At 45.0% G+C, this 20,156-nt stretch overlaps 1 protein-coding gene across 3 annotated transcripts in view; it reads left to right on the top strand.

Moving 5' to 3' along the window:
- The window catches only part of HERC4 (HECT and RLD domain containing E3 ubiquitin protein ligase 4), a 192,147-nt gene that overhangs the window by 75,570 nt on the left and 96,421 nt on the right, over positions 1-20,156 (top strand). For 2 of the 3 annotated variants that reach the window (XM_073548137.1, XM_073548138.1), the window contains exons 16-17: positions 2,231-2,254; positions 12,263-12,361. In XM_073548137.1, the coding sequence (XP_073404238.1) occupies positions 2,231-2,254; positions 12,263-12,361 (123 nt within the window). The remainder of the gene's footprint in view (positions 1-2,230; positions 2,255-12,262; positions 12,362-20,156) is intronic. The other variant, XM_073548139.1, reaches the window with a different exon arrangement.

Below are 20,156 nucleotides of genomic sequence, written 5' to 3'. Positions count from 1 at the left end.
ATGTACTTGTTATGATCTATAGTGCTATTCACATGTCCACGTGTATTTAACATTGCAAATTATAGGAGAAGCTTTGTCATTCATTTCTTTATCCAAGTACATGTGGGAAAAAAAGCTGATGAGTCACTGATGGGCCTGATGGCCTCTCTGATGGGCGCAACGGCCTCATTGACGGGCACGACAGCCACACTGATGCACAACACTGACACTGTTACCATTTTTTCACATTTGTGTTTAAACAGGGACATGTGAATGAGGCCGAACACTGGGAGATCTTGCAATAATCTGCAGAGTATCACCTCATCACCAGGTTCTGTTGTGGAGGGTTGTGGGAAGGTGCTCCAAATGCTGGGATTTCACAGCCCAGAGGATCAGATTGACTCTTCTTGGAATTGGTCACTTTATGGGCAGCAAAGCGATGGTATTAATTGTTTAAGTTACGGTAATTTATTTAGAAGAACAATTTTTGGGGCTACGTGTGCATATTTAAATAAAAATTGTATGCAGTCTTTGATAGGTAACATTCAAAGGGGTTTCCCACTACTAGGGCAACCCCTTCTTGATCTGAATGTTTGCCCCCATGAAAATGAAAACACTTAAACTCTCTCACGTGCCGGTGCCATTCTAGTGGTGTCGGCACTTGCTTTTCTGAGGCTATAGCTTGCCGAATAAGCTGGGACTCGAAGATATTCGCTCAGCTCTTGTCAGAACATTGAGTGACAAGGGGTTGTCTGAATAGTGGAGAAGCTCTTTAAAGTGTAATCATCATTTTAATTTTTATTGCTTAAAACAATAGGAGAGATAAAAATAAGCAACTTTTATAATAATCTTGTTGGAGAAATCTGCTTCTTTCTCTGCCAGAATTGATCAGTCTTATTCAAAATTCTCTATTGTGAGGTATTCAGAATTGAGTCCTCAGTGGTTGATACCTTTTAATGGCTAACTGAAAAGATGGTAACACATTGCAAGCTTTCGAGACTACTCAGGTCTCTTCATCAGGCTAGACTAATACAAAGTCTGAAGAGTCACATATTTACACACAATACAACACAGAAAAAATGCAATAGATAAGACATGTGACGTGAAGCAGAACTATCAATATGGGAGAGGGAGAAACATAAATATTGGACCAGTACATAGATAAGGAGTCCGGATGTTTTATAGTCCTCTGATTGGGGTCTCGTAATGTGTTGTGATGCCCCCACAAGGTCTTGGAAGGAAATTCCTTAATTGATGTAAAAAGACATAAATCCGTGTGACACATTCATTCCAGCACTGAGAGTGTCAAAGGTCGTCATAAATTTAAACTTATGACGACCTTTGACACTCTCAGTGCTGGAATGAATGTGTCACATGGATTTGTCTTTTTACATCAATTAAGGAATTTCCTTCCAAGACCTTGTGGGGGCATCACAACACATTAGGAGACCCCAATCAGAGGACTATAAAACATCCGGACTCCTTATCTATGTACTGGTCCAATATTTGTTTCTCCCTCTCCCATATTGATAGTTCTGCTTCACGTCACATGTCTTATCTATTGCATTTTTTCTGTGTTGTATTGTGTATAAATATGTGACTCTTCAGATTTTGTATTAGTCTAGCCTGATGAATAGACCTGAGTAGTCTGGAAAGCTTGCAATGTGTTACCATCTTTTCAGTTAACCATTAAAAGGTATCCAACCACTGAGGACTCAATTCTGAATATTTTTCGATCTACTGGCTAACATGATACAAAGATATACATCTTTCCTGTATCAATTGTGAGGTAAAATCTGTATTCAGTGAAGACAGACTTTCCCATAGCTTAGAGAGAAGACGGCCGCGGTTACCAGTCAGATTCTATGTAGACACAAGGAGGAGAAGAGCAAGAGGCAGAACTACTCCATCCTGTCTACATAGAATCATATCTTTACCAGCTGCCATCTCCCCTCTCCGAGTAACGGGAAAGTCGGTCTTCAACGAATTCAGATTTTACCTCAGGATTGAGAATTTTGTAAACTATTGACCAGTCCAGGAGGAGATAGAAGCAGATTTCTCTGAGAGTTGCTTATTTTGACGTGGACTATTGATTTTTGAAATAAAAAAAAAACACCGGTTACACTGTAAGTATACCTGAATATTCCATTTTAAAAGACATTAGGAAATATTGAGTCTTAAGTAATTAAATGCAACATGTTTTGGGAGTTCAGGTACTAATTAGCACTTTCCTCCTACTGCATTTTCTTAGGACGTAAACCAGGAATTACCTGAGGTAAGACTAGGACTTTGCTATAATTCTGTTTTCCCTCCTGAATTCATACAACCTAAACTCATCATCATTCCTGTCAGATTCACATCCACCGCCTTTAGAAATGTGGTACTTGTAGTTCTTACAGTAAAGCATTGTGTCATTTACTTACTCAATATCACTCAAAAGCAGAGAGAACGTTGGTTAAAAAAATGAACAAATGTTTGAGGGGGTTTTTAGGGGTAGAGGACTTTTTGCATAATGTTTATTATGTCTATGAATATTAAACATCGTATGTTTGGTGTCATCTAAACAAGCCGCCCCCATACATGCGGTAACCTGACTGGCCCCTCGCACTAGGAGTCCTGGGGATTTGGCAGAAATGTGCACAGAGTGACTGCAGACATTTCTTCTTGGCTTGGAAAACACATTTTAGGGCTTAAATTAATGACCTAAGGCTGTGTGCACACGCTGCAGATTCACCTGCGTTTTTTTCCGCGCGGAACCGCAGGTAAAGTGACCTGCGGTTTGGTCTGCGGTTTTGCCCTGCGGTCTCACACCTCTACTATGTTAAAGGTGTGAAACCGCTGCGGAAACCGCCCAAACAATTGACATGCTGCGGTTTGTAAACCGCAGCAAAACTGCGCGGAAAAATCCGCACTGTCAGCACAGCGTTTTTGAAAACCCATAGGGTTTCATTGTACTGTACTAGGTCAGCAGAACTGCTGCGTTTCCGCAGGGCCAAAACCGCTGCGGAAACGCAGCAGAATCCGCACCGTGTGCACACAGCCTAAATGAAAGCAAATTCCAGTCATTTGTAAAGCCCGAGTCTCCGTGGTGTATTTGATGTCAGTGATGTAGGCTATATACCAGGCTGGCAGAAAGGATCTGAGATTGAACGTCACTTCAGTTCAATGAATCTTCACCTCAATGTCGGTGGAGGGTTAGTGCGCATTACTCAGGCCTGTGATACTGCCTGAACCAAGATAAGCAGCTTTAACAGCTGTTGTAGAAAATGGAGCTACTGAACAGAGAGATGTGGCTGATTGATTTATTTTGATATTTTCTCCTAGAGTCCCTCTGTCCATACAGTAATTTATTCCAAGAAAGAGTTTGTTATATTAAAGTAACACTGGATATAAAAGCTTCAAAGTTTCAAAAAATAAAAATACAGAAATTCCTCTTTTTTTTTTTCCTTTTCCCCGATTGCTATAGAACCTTATTTGTACCCATTCTGTTGACTAGTGGACAGGTTTCTCTCCTATTTACTTTTGTTCATTAATCGATTTAGAATCCTTCTAGACCTTCCTCTAAGATATAACAGTGGAATAACATAAATCCTGCACGTTTGTAAAACCTGGTGCTATTTGGCAAAAAATGTTGAAAATAGTGTCCTATTATGCGTCCTATTAAAGGGAACCTGTCACCTGTTTTGGCTGCTATACGATGTGGCCACCGCCTTTTCAGGCTTATATACATCATTCTATAATGCTGTAGATAAGCCCCCGATCAAACCTGCAAGATAAGAAAAATAACTTATTATACTCACCCGGGGGGGGCGGTCCAGGGCGGTCCGGTCTGATAGGTGTCACAGGTCCGGCGCCTCCCATCTTTCTGCGACGCCACCTTCCTGTTTGCTTCCTCGCTCCCGCCATTTCGCTCCTGCGCAGGCGTACTTATAAAGTACTGCAGTGTGCAGGCGCCGGGAAAGGTCAGAGAGGCCCCAGCACCTGCGCACTGCAGTACTTTGCTCTGCCCCCAACAGGGCAAATCAGTACACCTGCACAGAAGCGCGATTCTGGGAGTGATAAAGCAAGCAGGAGGGCCACGTCGCAAGAAGATGGGAGGTGCTGGACCCGGACCTGTGACACCGATCGGACCAGACCGCCCCACGGGTGAGTATAATAAAGCTTATTTTTCTTATCTTTCAGGTCAGACCGGGGGCTTTTCTACAGCATTATAGAATGCTGTAGATAAGGCCTGATAGGCAGTGGCCGCTTCTTATAGCGGCGAAAACAGGTGACAGGTTCTCTTTTAAAGGTGTTGTCTGGGCCGGGTTTTTTTATTTTTTTTATTTTTACTACATGCTTACTCTGCTTTGTGCTGATATCTGCTGGCTCACAATGGTTGCGGACCGTTCGTGCCGGTGATCCTGAAACTGTCGAGGTAGCTATTTTGGGAGGGCTAAATTAACCCTTCACGGTTGAGCCAGTGATTTCCAAATTATTCCAGTGTTGTTAGCAACTCAAATGACCACACGGAGACTGGGGTTTCTGTACGGGAGGATCGAGGCGGATCACTAAGCCCCTTTATTTTAGTCACATCTTTTATAATCTTTTGCTTAATTATGCAAGGTTCTCATCTACCAATAAATTCATTTCACTTTATAAGCCAATAATATTGCAAGAAAACCGGAAACTACATATATGTCCGTACCTAAATAGCATAGAAAGTAGTATAATGACATATTCTTCAGAGTTTTAACCCCCCCCTCCCTTATCTTTGTACCTGATGAGAACAGTCTGGTTTCATGACAGCCCATGCCAATTATAAAAATTTATCTTACAACAACAAAAATTAAGAAACGAAACCTACAGAGAATGGATAAAACGAAACTTCAACTCTGATTTTAGTATTAACCCTTCACATTCCCCCCTAGATAATTTTTTTAACACACATGCAGCATCAGAGGTGCTATCCCAAGCTAACAACTTGAGGGGTACTGGTCTTCACATGACTGATGCCGTGTTACCAGTCATGGCTGTCGCGGCACACCCGTCCCCCCTGTATGCTGCAATTCATGAATAACAATTTTTGATGATGGTGGTGGAGAACTTTTGTAGGTAGGCATGTGCTTGGCTTCAACATCTTCATCAAGTAACCTTTTGAGATCGGTGCAGAGAAGAGCAGGGGCAACGACACCTTTGGTATCATCATTAGCTGGCTTAGTGCAGACTTTCCTATTACATACAGAAATACACCAAAGAACAAGTTTTAGTATCACATATACAACAAGGATACAGGCAGCAATGTATAACAAGCTTTGTAAGATCCCAGCTATCCAGCCCCCAATTCCCTTAAATCAATTGGCTGGATTGAGAAAGGAGGTGTCTGACCACCAACTGTCCCTATTACAATCATTGTCTTTATCATATTGATCTCTGAGTCATTGAATATCTTCTAACTTTAACTTCTACCAATAATAATATGGAAAATGCGAAAAACCAAAACATTATGTCCCCTTTATTTGCTATTGGCTTGTTTAACCAGCTTGCAGTGCGATGCGTGAATCCAAGTCAGTCTTCCTTCTAGTTTCACTGATATAGGGTTGATGAGCAGAAATTGATAGGGACCGTCATACAAGGGTTCTAGTTCGTGCTTCCTGACATGCCTCTTCACGACTACCAAATCACCAGGCTTCAGGTTATGACAGGTATCGGTTTCTGCTGAATCTGGAAAAGAAAAGAAAACTAGAACATAGGTGTTAGCAAGATTTTTACTAAGCAGAATAACATATTGAACAGCACGGTCAGTTTCTTCTGATAGCTGCTGAGGCTGGAAATTTGCAACTGGGGCCTAGCACCAAACAATATCTCATATGGGAACAGGCCATATTTTACAGTAGAGGTAGTACAGATGTGGTATAGTACAATGGGTAGGAGCTCTGGCCATGGAGCCGTAGTCTCCTGCATCATTTTGGTCAATTGTCCCTTCAGTGTGCCATTCAACCTCTCAACTTTCCCACTGGATTGTGGGTGGTACGGAGTATTGAGGGCTACAGTGGATCCAAGCATTGTCAGAACTTCTTAGTACACATGAGAAGAAAAGGCCGGGCCTTGATCACTTTCAACAACTTCTAGAACCCCATATCTGCATATAACTTCCATCACCAGTTTCTTCGCTGTGGTTTTTGCAGTCTTGTTGGTAACGGAATGCTTCCGGCTAACTGGAGAACATGTCAACAACAACCAAACAGTATTCATACCTTCCAGACTTAGGCAACGTGATATGGTCCACCTGGAGCCTTTGGAAAGGATAGTCGGGCTTAGCAAGATGCTTCGGGGACACACGTTGAAGTTGATCGGGATTGCAAGTCTGACAGATATTACAGGCACGGTTGAGCGCTGACAAAACTGTGGAAATTCCCAGGGCCCAGTAGAATTTTTGCACCAGTGCGAGGGCCTGATTCTTCCCTCGATGTGTAGGTCCATGTGCCCATGTGGCAATAGCAGGGTACATCCGCTTAGGGAGACACACAAGTTGGTCCTTTTTCCAGAGACCATTATCCATTCGTGCCCCATCAGTCTTCCATTGCTTCACCTCTTCCTTTGGAGACATTCTCTGCATCGTCATTAAGCGGTCTCGCGGGGTCCGACAGATAACTTCAGTCTGTTGTAGATCCTCAGGTTCTTGTAGGGTCAGTGCTTCTTGTAACTTTACGCTGAGAGCGTGTGGTCACTATAGTTGGTATAGTTGGTTCAACGGGTAAGAGAGCGGCGGCTTTTGCTTGCATATCTGCAAATGCGTTGCCAACAGTCTGTGGACTGTTCCTAGGACCGTGCGCCTTAACTTTGATAATAGCCACCTGAGTAGGTAATTTGATCGCGCCCATGAGGGTTTTAACAGCTTCAGCATTTTTCACAGGGGTTTCGGCAGTAGTAATAAACCCTCGATTGGCCCACAGAGCCCCAAAATCGTGAGCAATACCAAATGCATACCGTGAGTCCGTGTATATATTAGCCCGTCTGTTCTTGGCCAAAGTACATGCAGTAGACAGAGCCTGGAGTTCTGCTTCTTGTGCTGACTGTGATGGCGGGAGCGCAGCTGCGTGCACTACAGTGTCCTCTGTGGTAACAGCATATCCCGTGTGGAATCTACCAAACTCGTCAGCATATCTTGAACCATCCGTGTATAACACCAGATCGGGATTTGGGAGTGGATTCTCACTGGCATTTGGTGGAGTAGCTGTTTCTTCTATCAGAAATTGGGAACAGTCATATTGGAGGTAATCCTCATCACTGCCATCTTTCCTTATAGTTCATTATACCGTCTTTCAAAGCGTTGTAAAGGGGATGCATCCGGTATCCACTGACAAAAATAAGTGCACAGTCCAAGAAAACGCAGGAGTTCAGTTTCATCTAGTTTCATCTTTTGGGAAAAGAAGGGAGCTGGCAGCTATTTTTCTTTCTTCTGCAAGGTGTCTGGCACCCTGAAGGAGACAGTGACCCAAGAATATCACTTGACCAAGGCAGAACTGAAGTCCCGAGGCCGAAACCCAACAGTTCAGTGCTGCCGGATGCTTTAAGGAGGCTAACAATGGCAAAAGATACCTGCTTATTTTTTTTTTTTTTTGCAAACTGGTTGGGACTGTTTTGGGCCCATTGTGGCATAACTGTCCATATTAGAGTATGTGGATTAGGCACCAGGTTTGAGAAACACTTTTACTGGTTCTACAGGCATTTTCCCTATATCATTTGGCCCTTTCGACCAGAGTTTAGATGGTATCTCTGAGAGGTATGGGGTGAGTCATTGATCCTCAAGCAATATTGGGGGTGGACCTGGGCCTATCAGGGCCATCATAACTGTAGGAAGGGCATGCGAAATACAGATTTCCTCACTGTCATCATCTACATAGGGATTATATAACAAAAGAAAACCATCTGACCATCATCTTGGAATTGTATTCCAGAGCGGAACTGTGATAATGAATCTGCCCCTAATAAATTTACTGGACATGTGGGAGAGATCACAAACTGAGCAGTAACGAGAATTAGCAGGGAGGGGCTGAGAAGCAGGGTTCCCACTAGCTCAAGTCTGAGAGGGGGGGCAGAGTTTGCTGTGTGCTCCAATGATACTCAATGATACTGATAAGAGACTGGCTGTGTGCTCGCAGCTGCGGTGGGGGCGAAGGGGGATATGGTGTGGGCTAAGATGGGAGGGGGTACTGAAGCAGCTACAGCTGCTAGCTTGCTTTTTTTTTTTCTCTCTCTCTCTCTCCTGAACAGAGCAGGTTAGTCTTCTGAAACCTTTTTTTTTTCCTTGGATCCCTATAACCACTAGCAATATTAGGCATAGCGGGGACTGAGGCTGGCAGCAGTGGCTGATAATAGGTGCCGTCAGCAAAGGTGGGGGCTGCGACTCTCGGTCTCCTTGTACAATTGTCATCTAGCAGGGAGACCTTGTTTCAAATCATCACTTTTAACTATTCGACTGCCTGACATATTGTCTGGATCTTAGTTCCTTCTTTAATCAATCACATTCTCACACCACAGTCACTTTCTTGAACCACAATACATCCCGTCCCTGTCATAATAGACAATTTTTCCTTCTTCAACATAGCAGTAACAGAAACATATCAGAATTCACCTGCTGTTCAATTTCCACATAACCTTCATTATACAATTCATGTGCCAAGCCACGGAATTCCTCAGCGCCTTTAAGTAATCCATCATCAGTCAACCTTTTAACTCCTTCATCCCATAGCGTAGGCTGCAACCTCCCGCCCTTCGGAAATTTCAGAATCGAAAATATTTTTCCTGCATTCCTGACACATTTCTTTCCTCGTCTTTGAATCATAAGACTAACAGTATCTGATCCTTCACACAATTCCAAACTTTTCTTTTTCTTCACCTGAAACATAATTCTCTCCTTTAGAGCTAAATATCCTGACAAATTGTGCACAATACTGGAGCAGCCGTCTCCGTTTGTTCCACAGAGTCAACCCCCTCTGGGAAGCCCAAAATTCGCGGTACTCAGTGAAAGGAGGAGGGCGTCTCAGACTATCCCTCTGGACACCTCTGGTTATATACAGTGCCTCCAAGTAGTATTCAACCCCCTGCAGATTTAGCAGGTTTACACATTTGGAATTAACTTGGCATTGTGACATTTGGACTGTAGATCAGCCTGGAAGTGTGAAATGCACTGCAGCAAAAAAGAATGTTATTTCTTTTATTATTTTTTTTTTAAATTGTGACAAGTTTATTCAGAGGGTCATTTATTATTCAACCCCTCAAACCACAAGAATTCTGTTTGGTTCCCCTAAAGTATTAAGAAGTATTTCAGGCACAAAGAACAATGAGCTTCACATGTTTGGATTAATTATCTCTTTTTCCAGCCTTTTCTGACTAATTAAGACCCTCCCCAAACTTGTGAACAGCACTCATACTTGGTCAACATGGGAAAGACAAAGGAGCATTCCAAGGCCATCAGAGACAAGATCGTGGAGGGTCACAAGGCTGGCAAGGGGTACAAAACCCTTTCCAAGGAGTTGGGCCTACCTGTCTCCACTGTTGGGAGTATCATCCGGAAGTGGAAGGCTTATGGAACTACTGTTAGCCTTCCACGGCCTGGACATTCTTTGAAAGTTTCCACCCGTGCCGAGGCCAGGCTTGTCCGAAGAGTCAAGGCTAACCCAAGGACAACAAGGAAGGTGCTCCGGGAAGATCTCATGGCAGTGGGGACATTGGTTTCAGTCAATACCATAAGTAACGCACTCCACCGCAATGGTCTCCGTTCCAGACGAGCCCGTAAGGTACCTTTACTTTCAAAGCGTCATGTCAAGGCTCGTCTACAGTTTGCTCATGATCACTTGGAGGACTCTGAGACAGACTGGTTCAAGGTTCTCTGGTCTGATGAGACCAAGATCGAGATCTTTGGTGCCAACCACACACGTGACATTTGGAGACTGGATGGCACTGCATACGACCCCAAGAATACCATCCCTACAGTCAAGCATGGTGGTGGCAGCATCATGCTGTGGGGCTGTTTCACAGCCAAGGGGCCTGGCCATCTTGTCCGCATCCATGGGAAGATGGATAGCACGGCCTACCTGGAGATTTTGGCCAAGAACCTCCGCACCTCCATCATGGATCTTAAGATGGGTCGTCATTTCATCTTCCAACAAGACAACGACCCAAAGCACACAGCCAAGAAAACCAAGGCCTGGTTCCAGAGGGAAAAAATCAAGGTGTTGGAGTGGCCTAGTCAGTCTCCTGACCTTAACCCAATTGAAAACTTGTGGAAGGAGCTCAAGATTAAAGTCCACATGAGACACCCAAAGAACCTAGATAACTTGGAGAAGATCTGCATGGAGGAGTGGGCCAAGATAACTCCAGAGACCTGTGCCGGCCTGATCAGGTCTTATAAAAGACGATTATTAGCTGTAATTGCAAACAAGGGTTATTCCACAAAATATTAAACCTAGGGGTTGAATAATAATTGAACCACACTTTTATGTTGAAAATTTATTAAAATTTAACTGAGCAACATAACTTGTTGGTTTGTAAGATTTATGCATCTGTTAATAAATCCTGCTTTTGTTTGAAGTTTGCAGACTCTAACTTATTTGCATCTTATCAAACCAGCTAAATCTGCAGGGGGTTGAATACTACTTGTAGGCACTGTATATCTATCTATATATACCTGAGTTACGTATCCTACCCAGTCTTCGATCACTTCACCACGCCTGACTCTAACAGTGAATTCAGGATTTCAGGATATTTTGACTATAAAGAGAGCCACAATCACTGGTCAATCTGGGGTGTCCGTCCCTTATGAGGAACGGTCCGAGCACTGGGCCCCCAACGGGACTGCACCTCTATATGATTCCACCCATGAATCACCCCACCAGGGGACAAACCTCAGATCCTCTTTGCAGCAACAAGCACAGGAAAACCACACCAACGGTCAGTCTGAACAGTATAACTGCCAACTTACCGTGGTTGTGGAGGATGATCAGTCCCAATTTTCCAGCACCCGTGTCCACTCCGAGGGTCCTTTTGTCTTGTCCTCCGGGGGCAGAGGCGTCCCTGTCCGGGGGCCCCACGTTGGGCACCACTGTCGAGGTAGCTATTTTGGGAGGGCTAAATTAACCCTTCACGGTTGAGCCAGTGATTTCCAAATTATTCCAGTGTTGCTAGCAACTCAAATGACCACACGGAGACTGGGGTCTCTGTACGGGAGGATCGAGGCAGATCACTAAGCCCCTTTATTTTAGTCACATCTTTTACAATATTTTGCTTAATTATGCAAGGTTCTCATCTACCAATAAAATCATTTCACTTTATAAGCCAATAATATTGCAAGAAAACCGGAAACTACATATATCTGTACCTAAATAGCATAGAAAGTAGTATAATGGCATATTCTTCAGAGTTTTACCCCCCCCCCCCCCTTATCTTTGTACCTGATGAGAACAGTCTGGTTTCATGACAGCCCATGCCAATTATAAAAATTTATCTTACAACAACAAAAATTAAGAAACGAAACCTACAGAGAATGGATAAAACGAAACTTCAACTCTGATTTTAGTATTAGCCCTTCACAAAACTTTCATTGACATGGAGCCAACAGAGCAGCTGCTTTTCCAGTCTGCTGACGGGGTGAGAGTTCCTAACTATGTGAAGCCAGTTGTCAATCAGTATGATGCCAGCAGTCACGTCCTGTAAACAGAGCAGCCTGGAAGAGCAAGAGCTGCTCTGTTGATGTGTGGTCAAATGAAGCAGCAAAATCGCTGGCAAAGCTGTCATTGACTGCTCTGAGCCGGGTGGAACAAGTCAATGGCAACTACCTCCCTGTCAGTTCTTAGGCCCATAAAAAAAAGATAATCCCGGATAACCCCTTTAACTACTTATATCATGAAAGGGATTCACTACTTATGGAAATCAAACATTTTAAGATTTATTTAGAATTTCTGTAGATAATAAAGCTGAAACACCTGCTTTTTAGTAGCTTTAGTGCTGTTGATCGTGGCTGGCCCACGCATGACAATTGTAAGTCATTATGATTCTTCTGTAACTGGACAAATCCAGTATAAACATTGCGGCTCCATCATCAGAAAAATATGATCATTCTAAAAGCAAAAAACACTACATTGGCCACCAACCATCATGATATAGCTGCATGTTTGCATGAAATTCCCAGGAAAAAAAAACTTTTAAATAAATAAGTAGTAACACAGTTCATGTCTTTCTCCAAGTTTCATTTTGAGTAATGTATGGATATTTCACTCATGTCTTTCTCTCTGTTGTACAGGGACCAGATGGTTCTCTCACAATTTGTACATATCCATTTGTATTTGATGCACAAGCTAAGACAACTCTGCTACAGACAGATGCCGTCATACAGATGCAGGTACGCTATAGGAGCATAATATGATGCGTTATGTCAATTTGACAATAGTACCAACTCCATTTATATTCATACTCATGTCCTGGAGTGCACCACTCTGTGCCCTTGATCAGCCAGGAGCTGCGCTCTTCACTGGTCCTTTCAGAAATTGGAGATCTCAGAACCTGTACCGCCACCTATCTGCAGGTAAAGAGGAACTTTCACCAAATTTTTCATGTTGAACTGACCGCACAACATAATAGGCTTTGCAGAGCAGAATAAAACATTTGTGTTTTGTTTGTCATTTTGCCTTTCCATTGCGGAAATATTGGCAATCAAAATATTTAGCACCTAAACATTTTATTTTTTTATTTTTTAGTCCAAGAGGGCATTTCCGGAGAGATTTCACTGAGCGCATAAACTTCTTTCTCTTTCTGACGCTGAGGAATTATAAGTATGTAGCAACACATTGGGACGAGAAGAGCATGCCCCACAATAGCACTGACAGTCTGCTCTTCTCACTGCAGAGTGATGCCAAGTGCTGGAGCACAGCAGACCTGAGTGTGGTCACCTAACACCTTTCATCTCTACCTGTGAGTGTGGAGCGAAAGGCAGTGCTGCAGAAGTTGAATCACATTGCAAACCCCTTTTTTTAGCTCTCCTTTCAAATTCAAATGAACTTTATTGGCAGGACCATATACACATTAACATTGCCAAAGCAAGTGTACCGCAAGCGAAATTTCTATGGTACTGTCCACTTGGAGTTAACGTTCAGTTGTCAAATACTTTGATTTGTAGTATCTCCCCAATGGAGTGTCACATCCATGTCTGGAATGCTGTTGTAACTACTACTCTGGTCATTCCTGCCTGTGGGCATAAGTCCTTTCAATCAATCAATCAATCAATCAAATTTATTATCGCCAAGTACATATTACATATATACAAGGAATTCTTTGTGGCAAAGAGGCAACATAATATATAACAACAGATACAACAAGTAACATCTAACAAGACAGATACAGTATATAGTCTACACATGACGATTTAATTGTTGAACAGAGAGTGGATAGAAGCTGTTCATATGGCGGTTGGTGCTGGGGGACTCTGAAGCGACGTCCTGAAGGGAGTAGTTGGAATGAGGAGTGTCCCGGGTGAGAGGGATCGGATGAAATTTTCAATGCGTGGGAATACTCTTATCATAAAGATCCTGGATTTTAGGCAGGGGGGAACCTATAATTCTCTCTGCTGTTCTGAAAGTCCTTTGTAAGCGGAGTTTGTCATGCGCAGTGGCTCCCCCATACCAGACTATCAGAGAGGAACAAATCACAGATCTGATGACAGCATTAAAGAATAAGATCAGCAGATTCTTAGACAAACCATATCTTTTCAGCTGATGCAGGAAGAACATCCTCTGTTGTGCTTTTCTTATAACAGCATCCACGTTTTTCCCCCATTTAAGATCATGAGAGATAACACCAAGGAATTTGGTCTCTGTGACCCTAAGAACCACTTTGTCATGGATGTAGATTGGAAGTATCTCATGTTGATCTTTCCTAAAATCCACAACCATCTCAGCAGTTTTTTTAGTGTTGAGTACAAGATTATTGGCTTTACACCAGTCACATATTCTTTCCACCTCACTCCGATACAAGTCTTCAGCATTTCCCCTGATGAGACCAATCAGTGTCATATCATCGGCAAATTTCAAGATTTGTACTGAGTCTGCTGAAGAGATGCAATCATTCATATAGAGAGAAAACAGTAACGGGGACAAAACACACCCCTGAGGTGCCCCGATGTTTGTGACCAAGGTGTCCGAAGTGAATGGTCCAACTTTTACACTCTGTATCCTGGCTGTCAGGAAGTTATAAATCCACAAGCATAAGTTGAGAGGGACTCCAAGAGCTACCATTTTCTTATGAAGTAAATTCGGATCAATGGTATTGAACGCTGAGCTAAAGTCCATGAAAAGAATCCGGACATATGAGTGCAGTTCATCTGTATGATCCAAAATGTACTTCAGTGCCAGATTGACAGTGTCGTTTGCCGAACGATTCTCCTTATAGGCAAACTGAAGCGGGTCCCATAGCTTCTGCGTGAATTTTATCAGGTGGGACATCATAATTCTTTCGAAGACTTTCATAGCTACAGATGTGAGTGCTACTGGTCTATAGTCGCTCAACTTTTGTAGCTATCCACTATATCCTGTTGTGACACCACATCCCTGTATAGGGGTTAAAGGTTGAATCTGCTATACGTAGTGGCTTGTGTTAAGTCTGTCCATGCTAGCCTTACGAGCCTGTGGCCTCGGACAGACGTAACATTAAGAGGCAAAATTAAGGAGAAAAAGGGTTTTGCTTTGGTTTTTTTTTTTTTTTTGTTCTGTAGCGCCAGTTGCATTGCGTCTGTTTTAACATGAAAAATTTAGTGAAAAGTTATGTATAATGTGCCTGGAAAATAAAAATATATACAACTGTTGAAAGCTTTCTTAATCTTTTAAAAAAAAAAAAGTTTAACAAACGGCTGTGAGGCTGTGTGCCCACGTAGTGTTTTTTCTCTATCACTTCATTGGAGGACACAGGAAACCATGGGTGTATGCTGCTGCCACTAGGAGGCTGACATTATGCAGAAAAAAAAAGTTAGCTCCTCCTCCGCAGTGTACACCCCACCGACCGGAAGTAGGATGTCCAGTTTAGCTTAGTGTCAGATAAGAGAGACCCGTGTCCACCTCCTGAGACCCATATCTACCTAATCTGCGTCGTTCCTTTTCAGGTACTGCAGGGATACAATGTGAACGGTCACAACTGTACTCCCACGCAGAGACTGAGTACGGCGTCTACTGCCACCCCGTATCCTCATATGTCTCTTCAGCAGGACCCCAAAATCCCTAACACAGAACCGTGTTTAGGTGATCCGCAAGAGAGAGAATACCTGGTCCTGCCTCCGTCTCCCACCCACTCGCCCACCAGAGCATGTCGGTCGAGGAGACACGGACGTCCCGCAACATGGATTCCGGACGTCCGATTTTCGCGAATGGGGAGGTACTTATCCTCTTTTCTCCCCAGGTGCTGAAGAGGAGAAGAAAGCGGGAAAAGAAGAAGAAGAAAGAGAGAGAGGAAAAAAAAAAAAAAAACCTTTATTCAAGCGGCTAGCGCAGTTCATACCTTCCGGTTGGTTTGGGGGGCCTCAGCACGGCTTTGCAGAACCTTTGGGGAAGAGAGGGTGTTTTGGCACACAGAGGCTTCCTGTTCTTTGTGCCCCCTTGCAGCCTGTCTAAGCGGCGTCATGGCGCTTTGTTTGCGCCACTTTTAGCACCCTGGCACCACTGTGGGGACCCGTTTGGTGCTATTTTATGACCTCCGCGGGCCCCCAGTCCCGCTCCGGCGGCCGCCGGCTATAATCTAGATCCCGGCTTCATCTTGGGCCTAGTTACAGTGCTGCCCCCGCCCCCCTTCCTCTCGGCTCCGGGCGGGCTTTTTCCCGCCTGTGTCTCCCTCTCCCCTTCCTGTGTGGCGTCAAGCTCCGCCCACTACCCTCAGCCTCCACTGTGGGCTGGAGCCGCCGCCATATTGCTCCTCCGGGCCCCGCGTTTAGCTGAGAGCGGGCTTCCCGGTTTCTGGCCGCCCTCTCAGCGCGCGCGTTCTGCCCTGCATCTCCTAGCAGACGCCATTTTCCGGCTGGTGTACAGGGGAGCCGAAGGACTGCCGGATCGAATCCTGAGACATGACATCAGTTGCTTCCTTAAATCTATGGGACCTGCCTGTCCTTCTCTACAGCCAGGAAGTCTCCTACAGGACTGGCACCCCCCTCTGCTCTCCTGTCCCCTAACCTTCTGGCAGCGCTTAGTGGGATTTTTCTCATGTCTAGTTCTAAGCCACTTCGTTCTCCATCCTCCTCCTCTTCCTCCACTGTGGTCCTCTCACACCGTCCAGGAGTCCCCAGTTGATCCAGTCGTACAGTCTCTGGATCCGTACAGTCACTAACGTAATGGTTTTTCTGGAGCCGTATGGTCTCTGAAGTAATTGTACTCTAGAGCTGTACAGTCACGGACGTAACAGTACTCTAGAGCCGTGTAAATTACTGGTGTAATTGTAATCTTCTGCCATGCAGTCTCTAGTGCATCAGTATGTCTGGTGTCATAGCACACAGAGCCTTGTAGAGCCACGCGGTTTGTCTTCTGTATTTGCCGCATGGCGTTGGCCTGGGAGGAGGTTTCACTCGCACGTTTTTTGCCTCGGAGATCTGATTTTTGTCACACAGTTGTTGTTTTCGGCCATTAGAGATAGGTGCCCTGATTTTCAGCAGAGCAAGTCTCAACCATTGCTTTACATAAAGATGTTGGAGCCCTGGCATAGCAACTGCTCCCATATCTACTGCTATCAGGCGCTCGCCCTTCATTTGTTCTGCAGCCCCCTCCGGACGCTGGCTTCATACTGCTAGAAGCAGAATAATGAACTGCTTCTATCTCTTCACGTCTCCAGTGTTTGGGCCGGACTTCCAGCTGGATAGAAGTCCGTGTTACCTGGAAATTGTCTGCTGTGGCTCAGTGGATAAAGAAGCTGACCACAACTCACAGTTCTAGAAGTTGGAACCATGGCGCACAACAGAGAGTAGTGTTTAGTGTCTTTCTGACCCCAGGCCTAATGTTCTACCGTCAGAAGAATTGACTGGTCAGAATCTACTTTACTACAGAGTTCGTGGCACGGCTTACTACACGTGAAGCCGTTATTCTACCTGATGTCGTCAGGTACCCCGACCTATACCGCATCACAGAAGCCATTATTCTGCCAAATGCCATCAGGTACCTAGACCGCAAAACAGAAGCCGTTATTCTGCCTAATGCCGTCAGGTACCCACACCTAGACCGCAATATAGAAGCCGTTATTCTGCCCAATGCCGTCAGGTTCCCAGACCTAGACCGCAACACAGAAGCCGTTATTCTGCCTAATGTCATCAGGTATCCAGGCCTAGACAGCACCGCAACTCAGAAATGGCTGTCTCCTATACCCTTCTCTGGGTTCTCTCCACGCTGATTTGTGCACAGGATACTTAGAGCCGATTGCAGCTGTACTATATCCGCTATCCAGGTTTCAGACGCATCACCTGACAGGTACAGTAGTTCAAACGGCCGTATTACTGTGGAGACGTGTCTGGGGATGACTGCTTCAGGGGTACTGGTGTTCTGTACCGTATTCAGGTGCTCTCGCCTTCAAGTTCCTCGCGTTCTATTGCAGCAGTATTCTATCCCTTATCGAGCACTTGAATAGTCCTCTACCAGACATGTTTAGTTAACACATGCAGTCTTTCTGGTAACTCAAACGTACCCGAGGCCACCAACTACACCGATCCGGCACTACTGTCCCATTTTCAGGTGAGTCAGGAGCGTCCTCCCTCACGTTCCTCACGGTGTTTTGCAGGTTTTGCCTAAGCTCCCGTCTAATCACCACTCGAGGTGAGGTGCCGGCATTTATTGCTCATGGCGGGCTGCGGTTACAAGCTGCTTTCAGGTGAGTCAGACACCTTTCAGCTGCATATTCTCATTGTCCATAACATCTGTGGTTTGTTAACAGTTAAACGTAAGCACTACCATGTCCACATAGAATGGATCTCTGTACTACAGAGCGATTCTCAGTAGCAAAATAACTGGATACTCCACCTTCAGGTAGGTCAGACACTCTCGTGTCAGGTACGAATGTTCGCGGTTTTACTACAGCATGCTCTGTACCCTAAAGGTACTGTCACACTTAGCGATGTACCAGCGATCCCGACCAGCGATATGACGCGGTCAGGATCGCTGGTACATCGCTAAGTGGTCGCTAGTGAGCTGCCACACAGTCAGATCTCACCAGCGACATCGCAGGGGTCGGGGGTCGCTATTTGCGTGTCAAACGAGGCGATGAAAATGTCCTCCCGCCCGCGTCCACGCGTCACTCGTCGTCACAACTGGAAGCCCCAGCAGGAAGCTGACGACGAGAAACGGTCCAGGACGTTCTCACGCGATCAGCGATAACCAGTGGGGCAGCGGTCGGAGGTAAGTATCAGACATAGCGATATCGCTTAGTGTGATTGGCCCTTAAGTGTGAGTTGCTCCACAGGACTGTTTGCCACACCTTCTGTTCAGTTTACAGTACTGCCCAGAGGCTATCTTTACTGCCGGTGTGTTCCGCCTATCTTTGATGTTTGGCAAATAGTAGTTTATTTCTAGCCTGTCCTAACGGCCTTCGAGCTACCACAATACCTAAGCTCCTTACCTGTCGGAACTTACCTATTCTTTCTTACAGATGCTGAGTAAAACCTCTAGCAGCTCAGACATGTGACTTCTGACCGTGACTGGAAAAAGTATCCCACCTCAGACAGGAGTGGGATCTGACTGCGCAAGCATCAACCAGGGTAGAAAGCTGCTCCAGGCTTGGATCCAAGGATGAGTCTGGTGATAACGCGTTTCTTCCTTCGGCTAGAATTGTATCTTTTCACTGTTATCCTTGGGCGCGTGTTGTCTTAGACTTAGGCTAGCGGGTCTACACACTGTAATCCCTTCCCTGCTCCAGAGGGTCCAGGATAGATTCGGTCGTTTACATCGTCATGCGGATTGACCTGCCTGTCGTCAGCCTAGTTGTCTTCTGGTGTCTATTTGATCTACCTAGAGCCAACTTTCCTTACAGTTGACAATACTCCATGTTTTGCATGGACTTTCCTTGCTCGACTAATCACTTTTCTAAGTCCAGCTAGACTATTTTTTTTCCATATCCACCCTCATCCCCGTATGCTGGGTTTATCTTCCTTTTGATCGCAAAAGTCATCCAGTAGTCTTCGTTCTTCCTCCTTAGTCGAGCAATCAGTTGTCTCTTCATAGCCATCCTGAACCTACATCGCGGCGATGAGATCCAGATTATCCCCAGGTTCCATTCAGTACGTTTTCAGGGTTCAGCTCTTTCGCAGGTTCTCAGTGGCCTGCTCTCAGCTCTTGTCTTTTTTTCACAGAACGGACTTCAGCCGTTTCCAACAAGAGGGTGCCTTAGTATATCTCTTTTCTCCCGAGCGCTTCGCAAATTAGACTACTTCTGCGACTACGAACCCTCCGGTTCCAAGACTTCCACTACTATGGTCCTTCCTCTCCCAGAAGTTCATCCCTCAGATTCCAACGGCGAATTCACACAGTAGTTGGCAAGGTCAACCTTGAAACCACCCTCCGCTATATCGTGTCCTGCCTTAGTCTCCACCCGTGTTGCAGAGTTCTATAGACACGTGGCCTAGCTTGCTCATCAGAGCATTCTTTCTGGAGACCGGTGGGAAGATTTGACCGTCCTCACTGTCCAAAAATTTTCTCTTGCATGGAGACATGGGTTTTCGCTTCATCATTCCCATCTAGGGGTTCATTTGAATTCGGTTTCACGAGCGAAATTATCCCCAAAGAAGTCCCTCACCAACTTTCCATTCCTTCTGTGTGACTCCAATACGCCAAATTATTGAGGAGGTCACCGGAAGGACAAGCGCTCTCCTTCCTCAGGCTGAACCTCGTCGTTCTTCAGCGCATTTTCCTCAGCGTGCCTTTCGGGATCTAGGATTGAGTCCATCCTTGTTTTTCTCAGAAAGAAATTTTTCTTCGTTCAGCATTTGCCTCCTGTGAATCGCATGAATTTTCCATGAAGCTCTTATCCAGGACCTGATTTCTTCCGGGCTTTGGCGATATCTGCTTTTGCAACGGACGGGTTCATTCTCCTTTCAGTTGGTAGCCTTCCCTTTCAGGCTCTCCACCACTCCTAGGGCCTCACAGACTCTGTAGCAGCTGTGGTGCACTTCCTGTGGATCAGGGGTCCAC

The sequence above is a fragment of the Dendrobates tinctorius genome, unplaced genomic scaffold, assembly GCF_039654945.1.
Source record: "Dendrobates tinctorius isolate UK_male_01 unplaced genomic scaffold, ASM3965494v1 ptg000156l, whole genome shotgun sequence".
In the NCBI taxonomy this organism is placed as follows: domain Eukaryota; kingdom Metazoa; phylum Chordata; class Amphibia; order Anura; family Dendrobatidae; genus Dendrobates; species Dendrobates tinctorius.
This window is presented reverse-complemented; position numbering and strand designations above follow the sequence as displayed.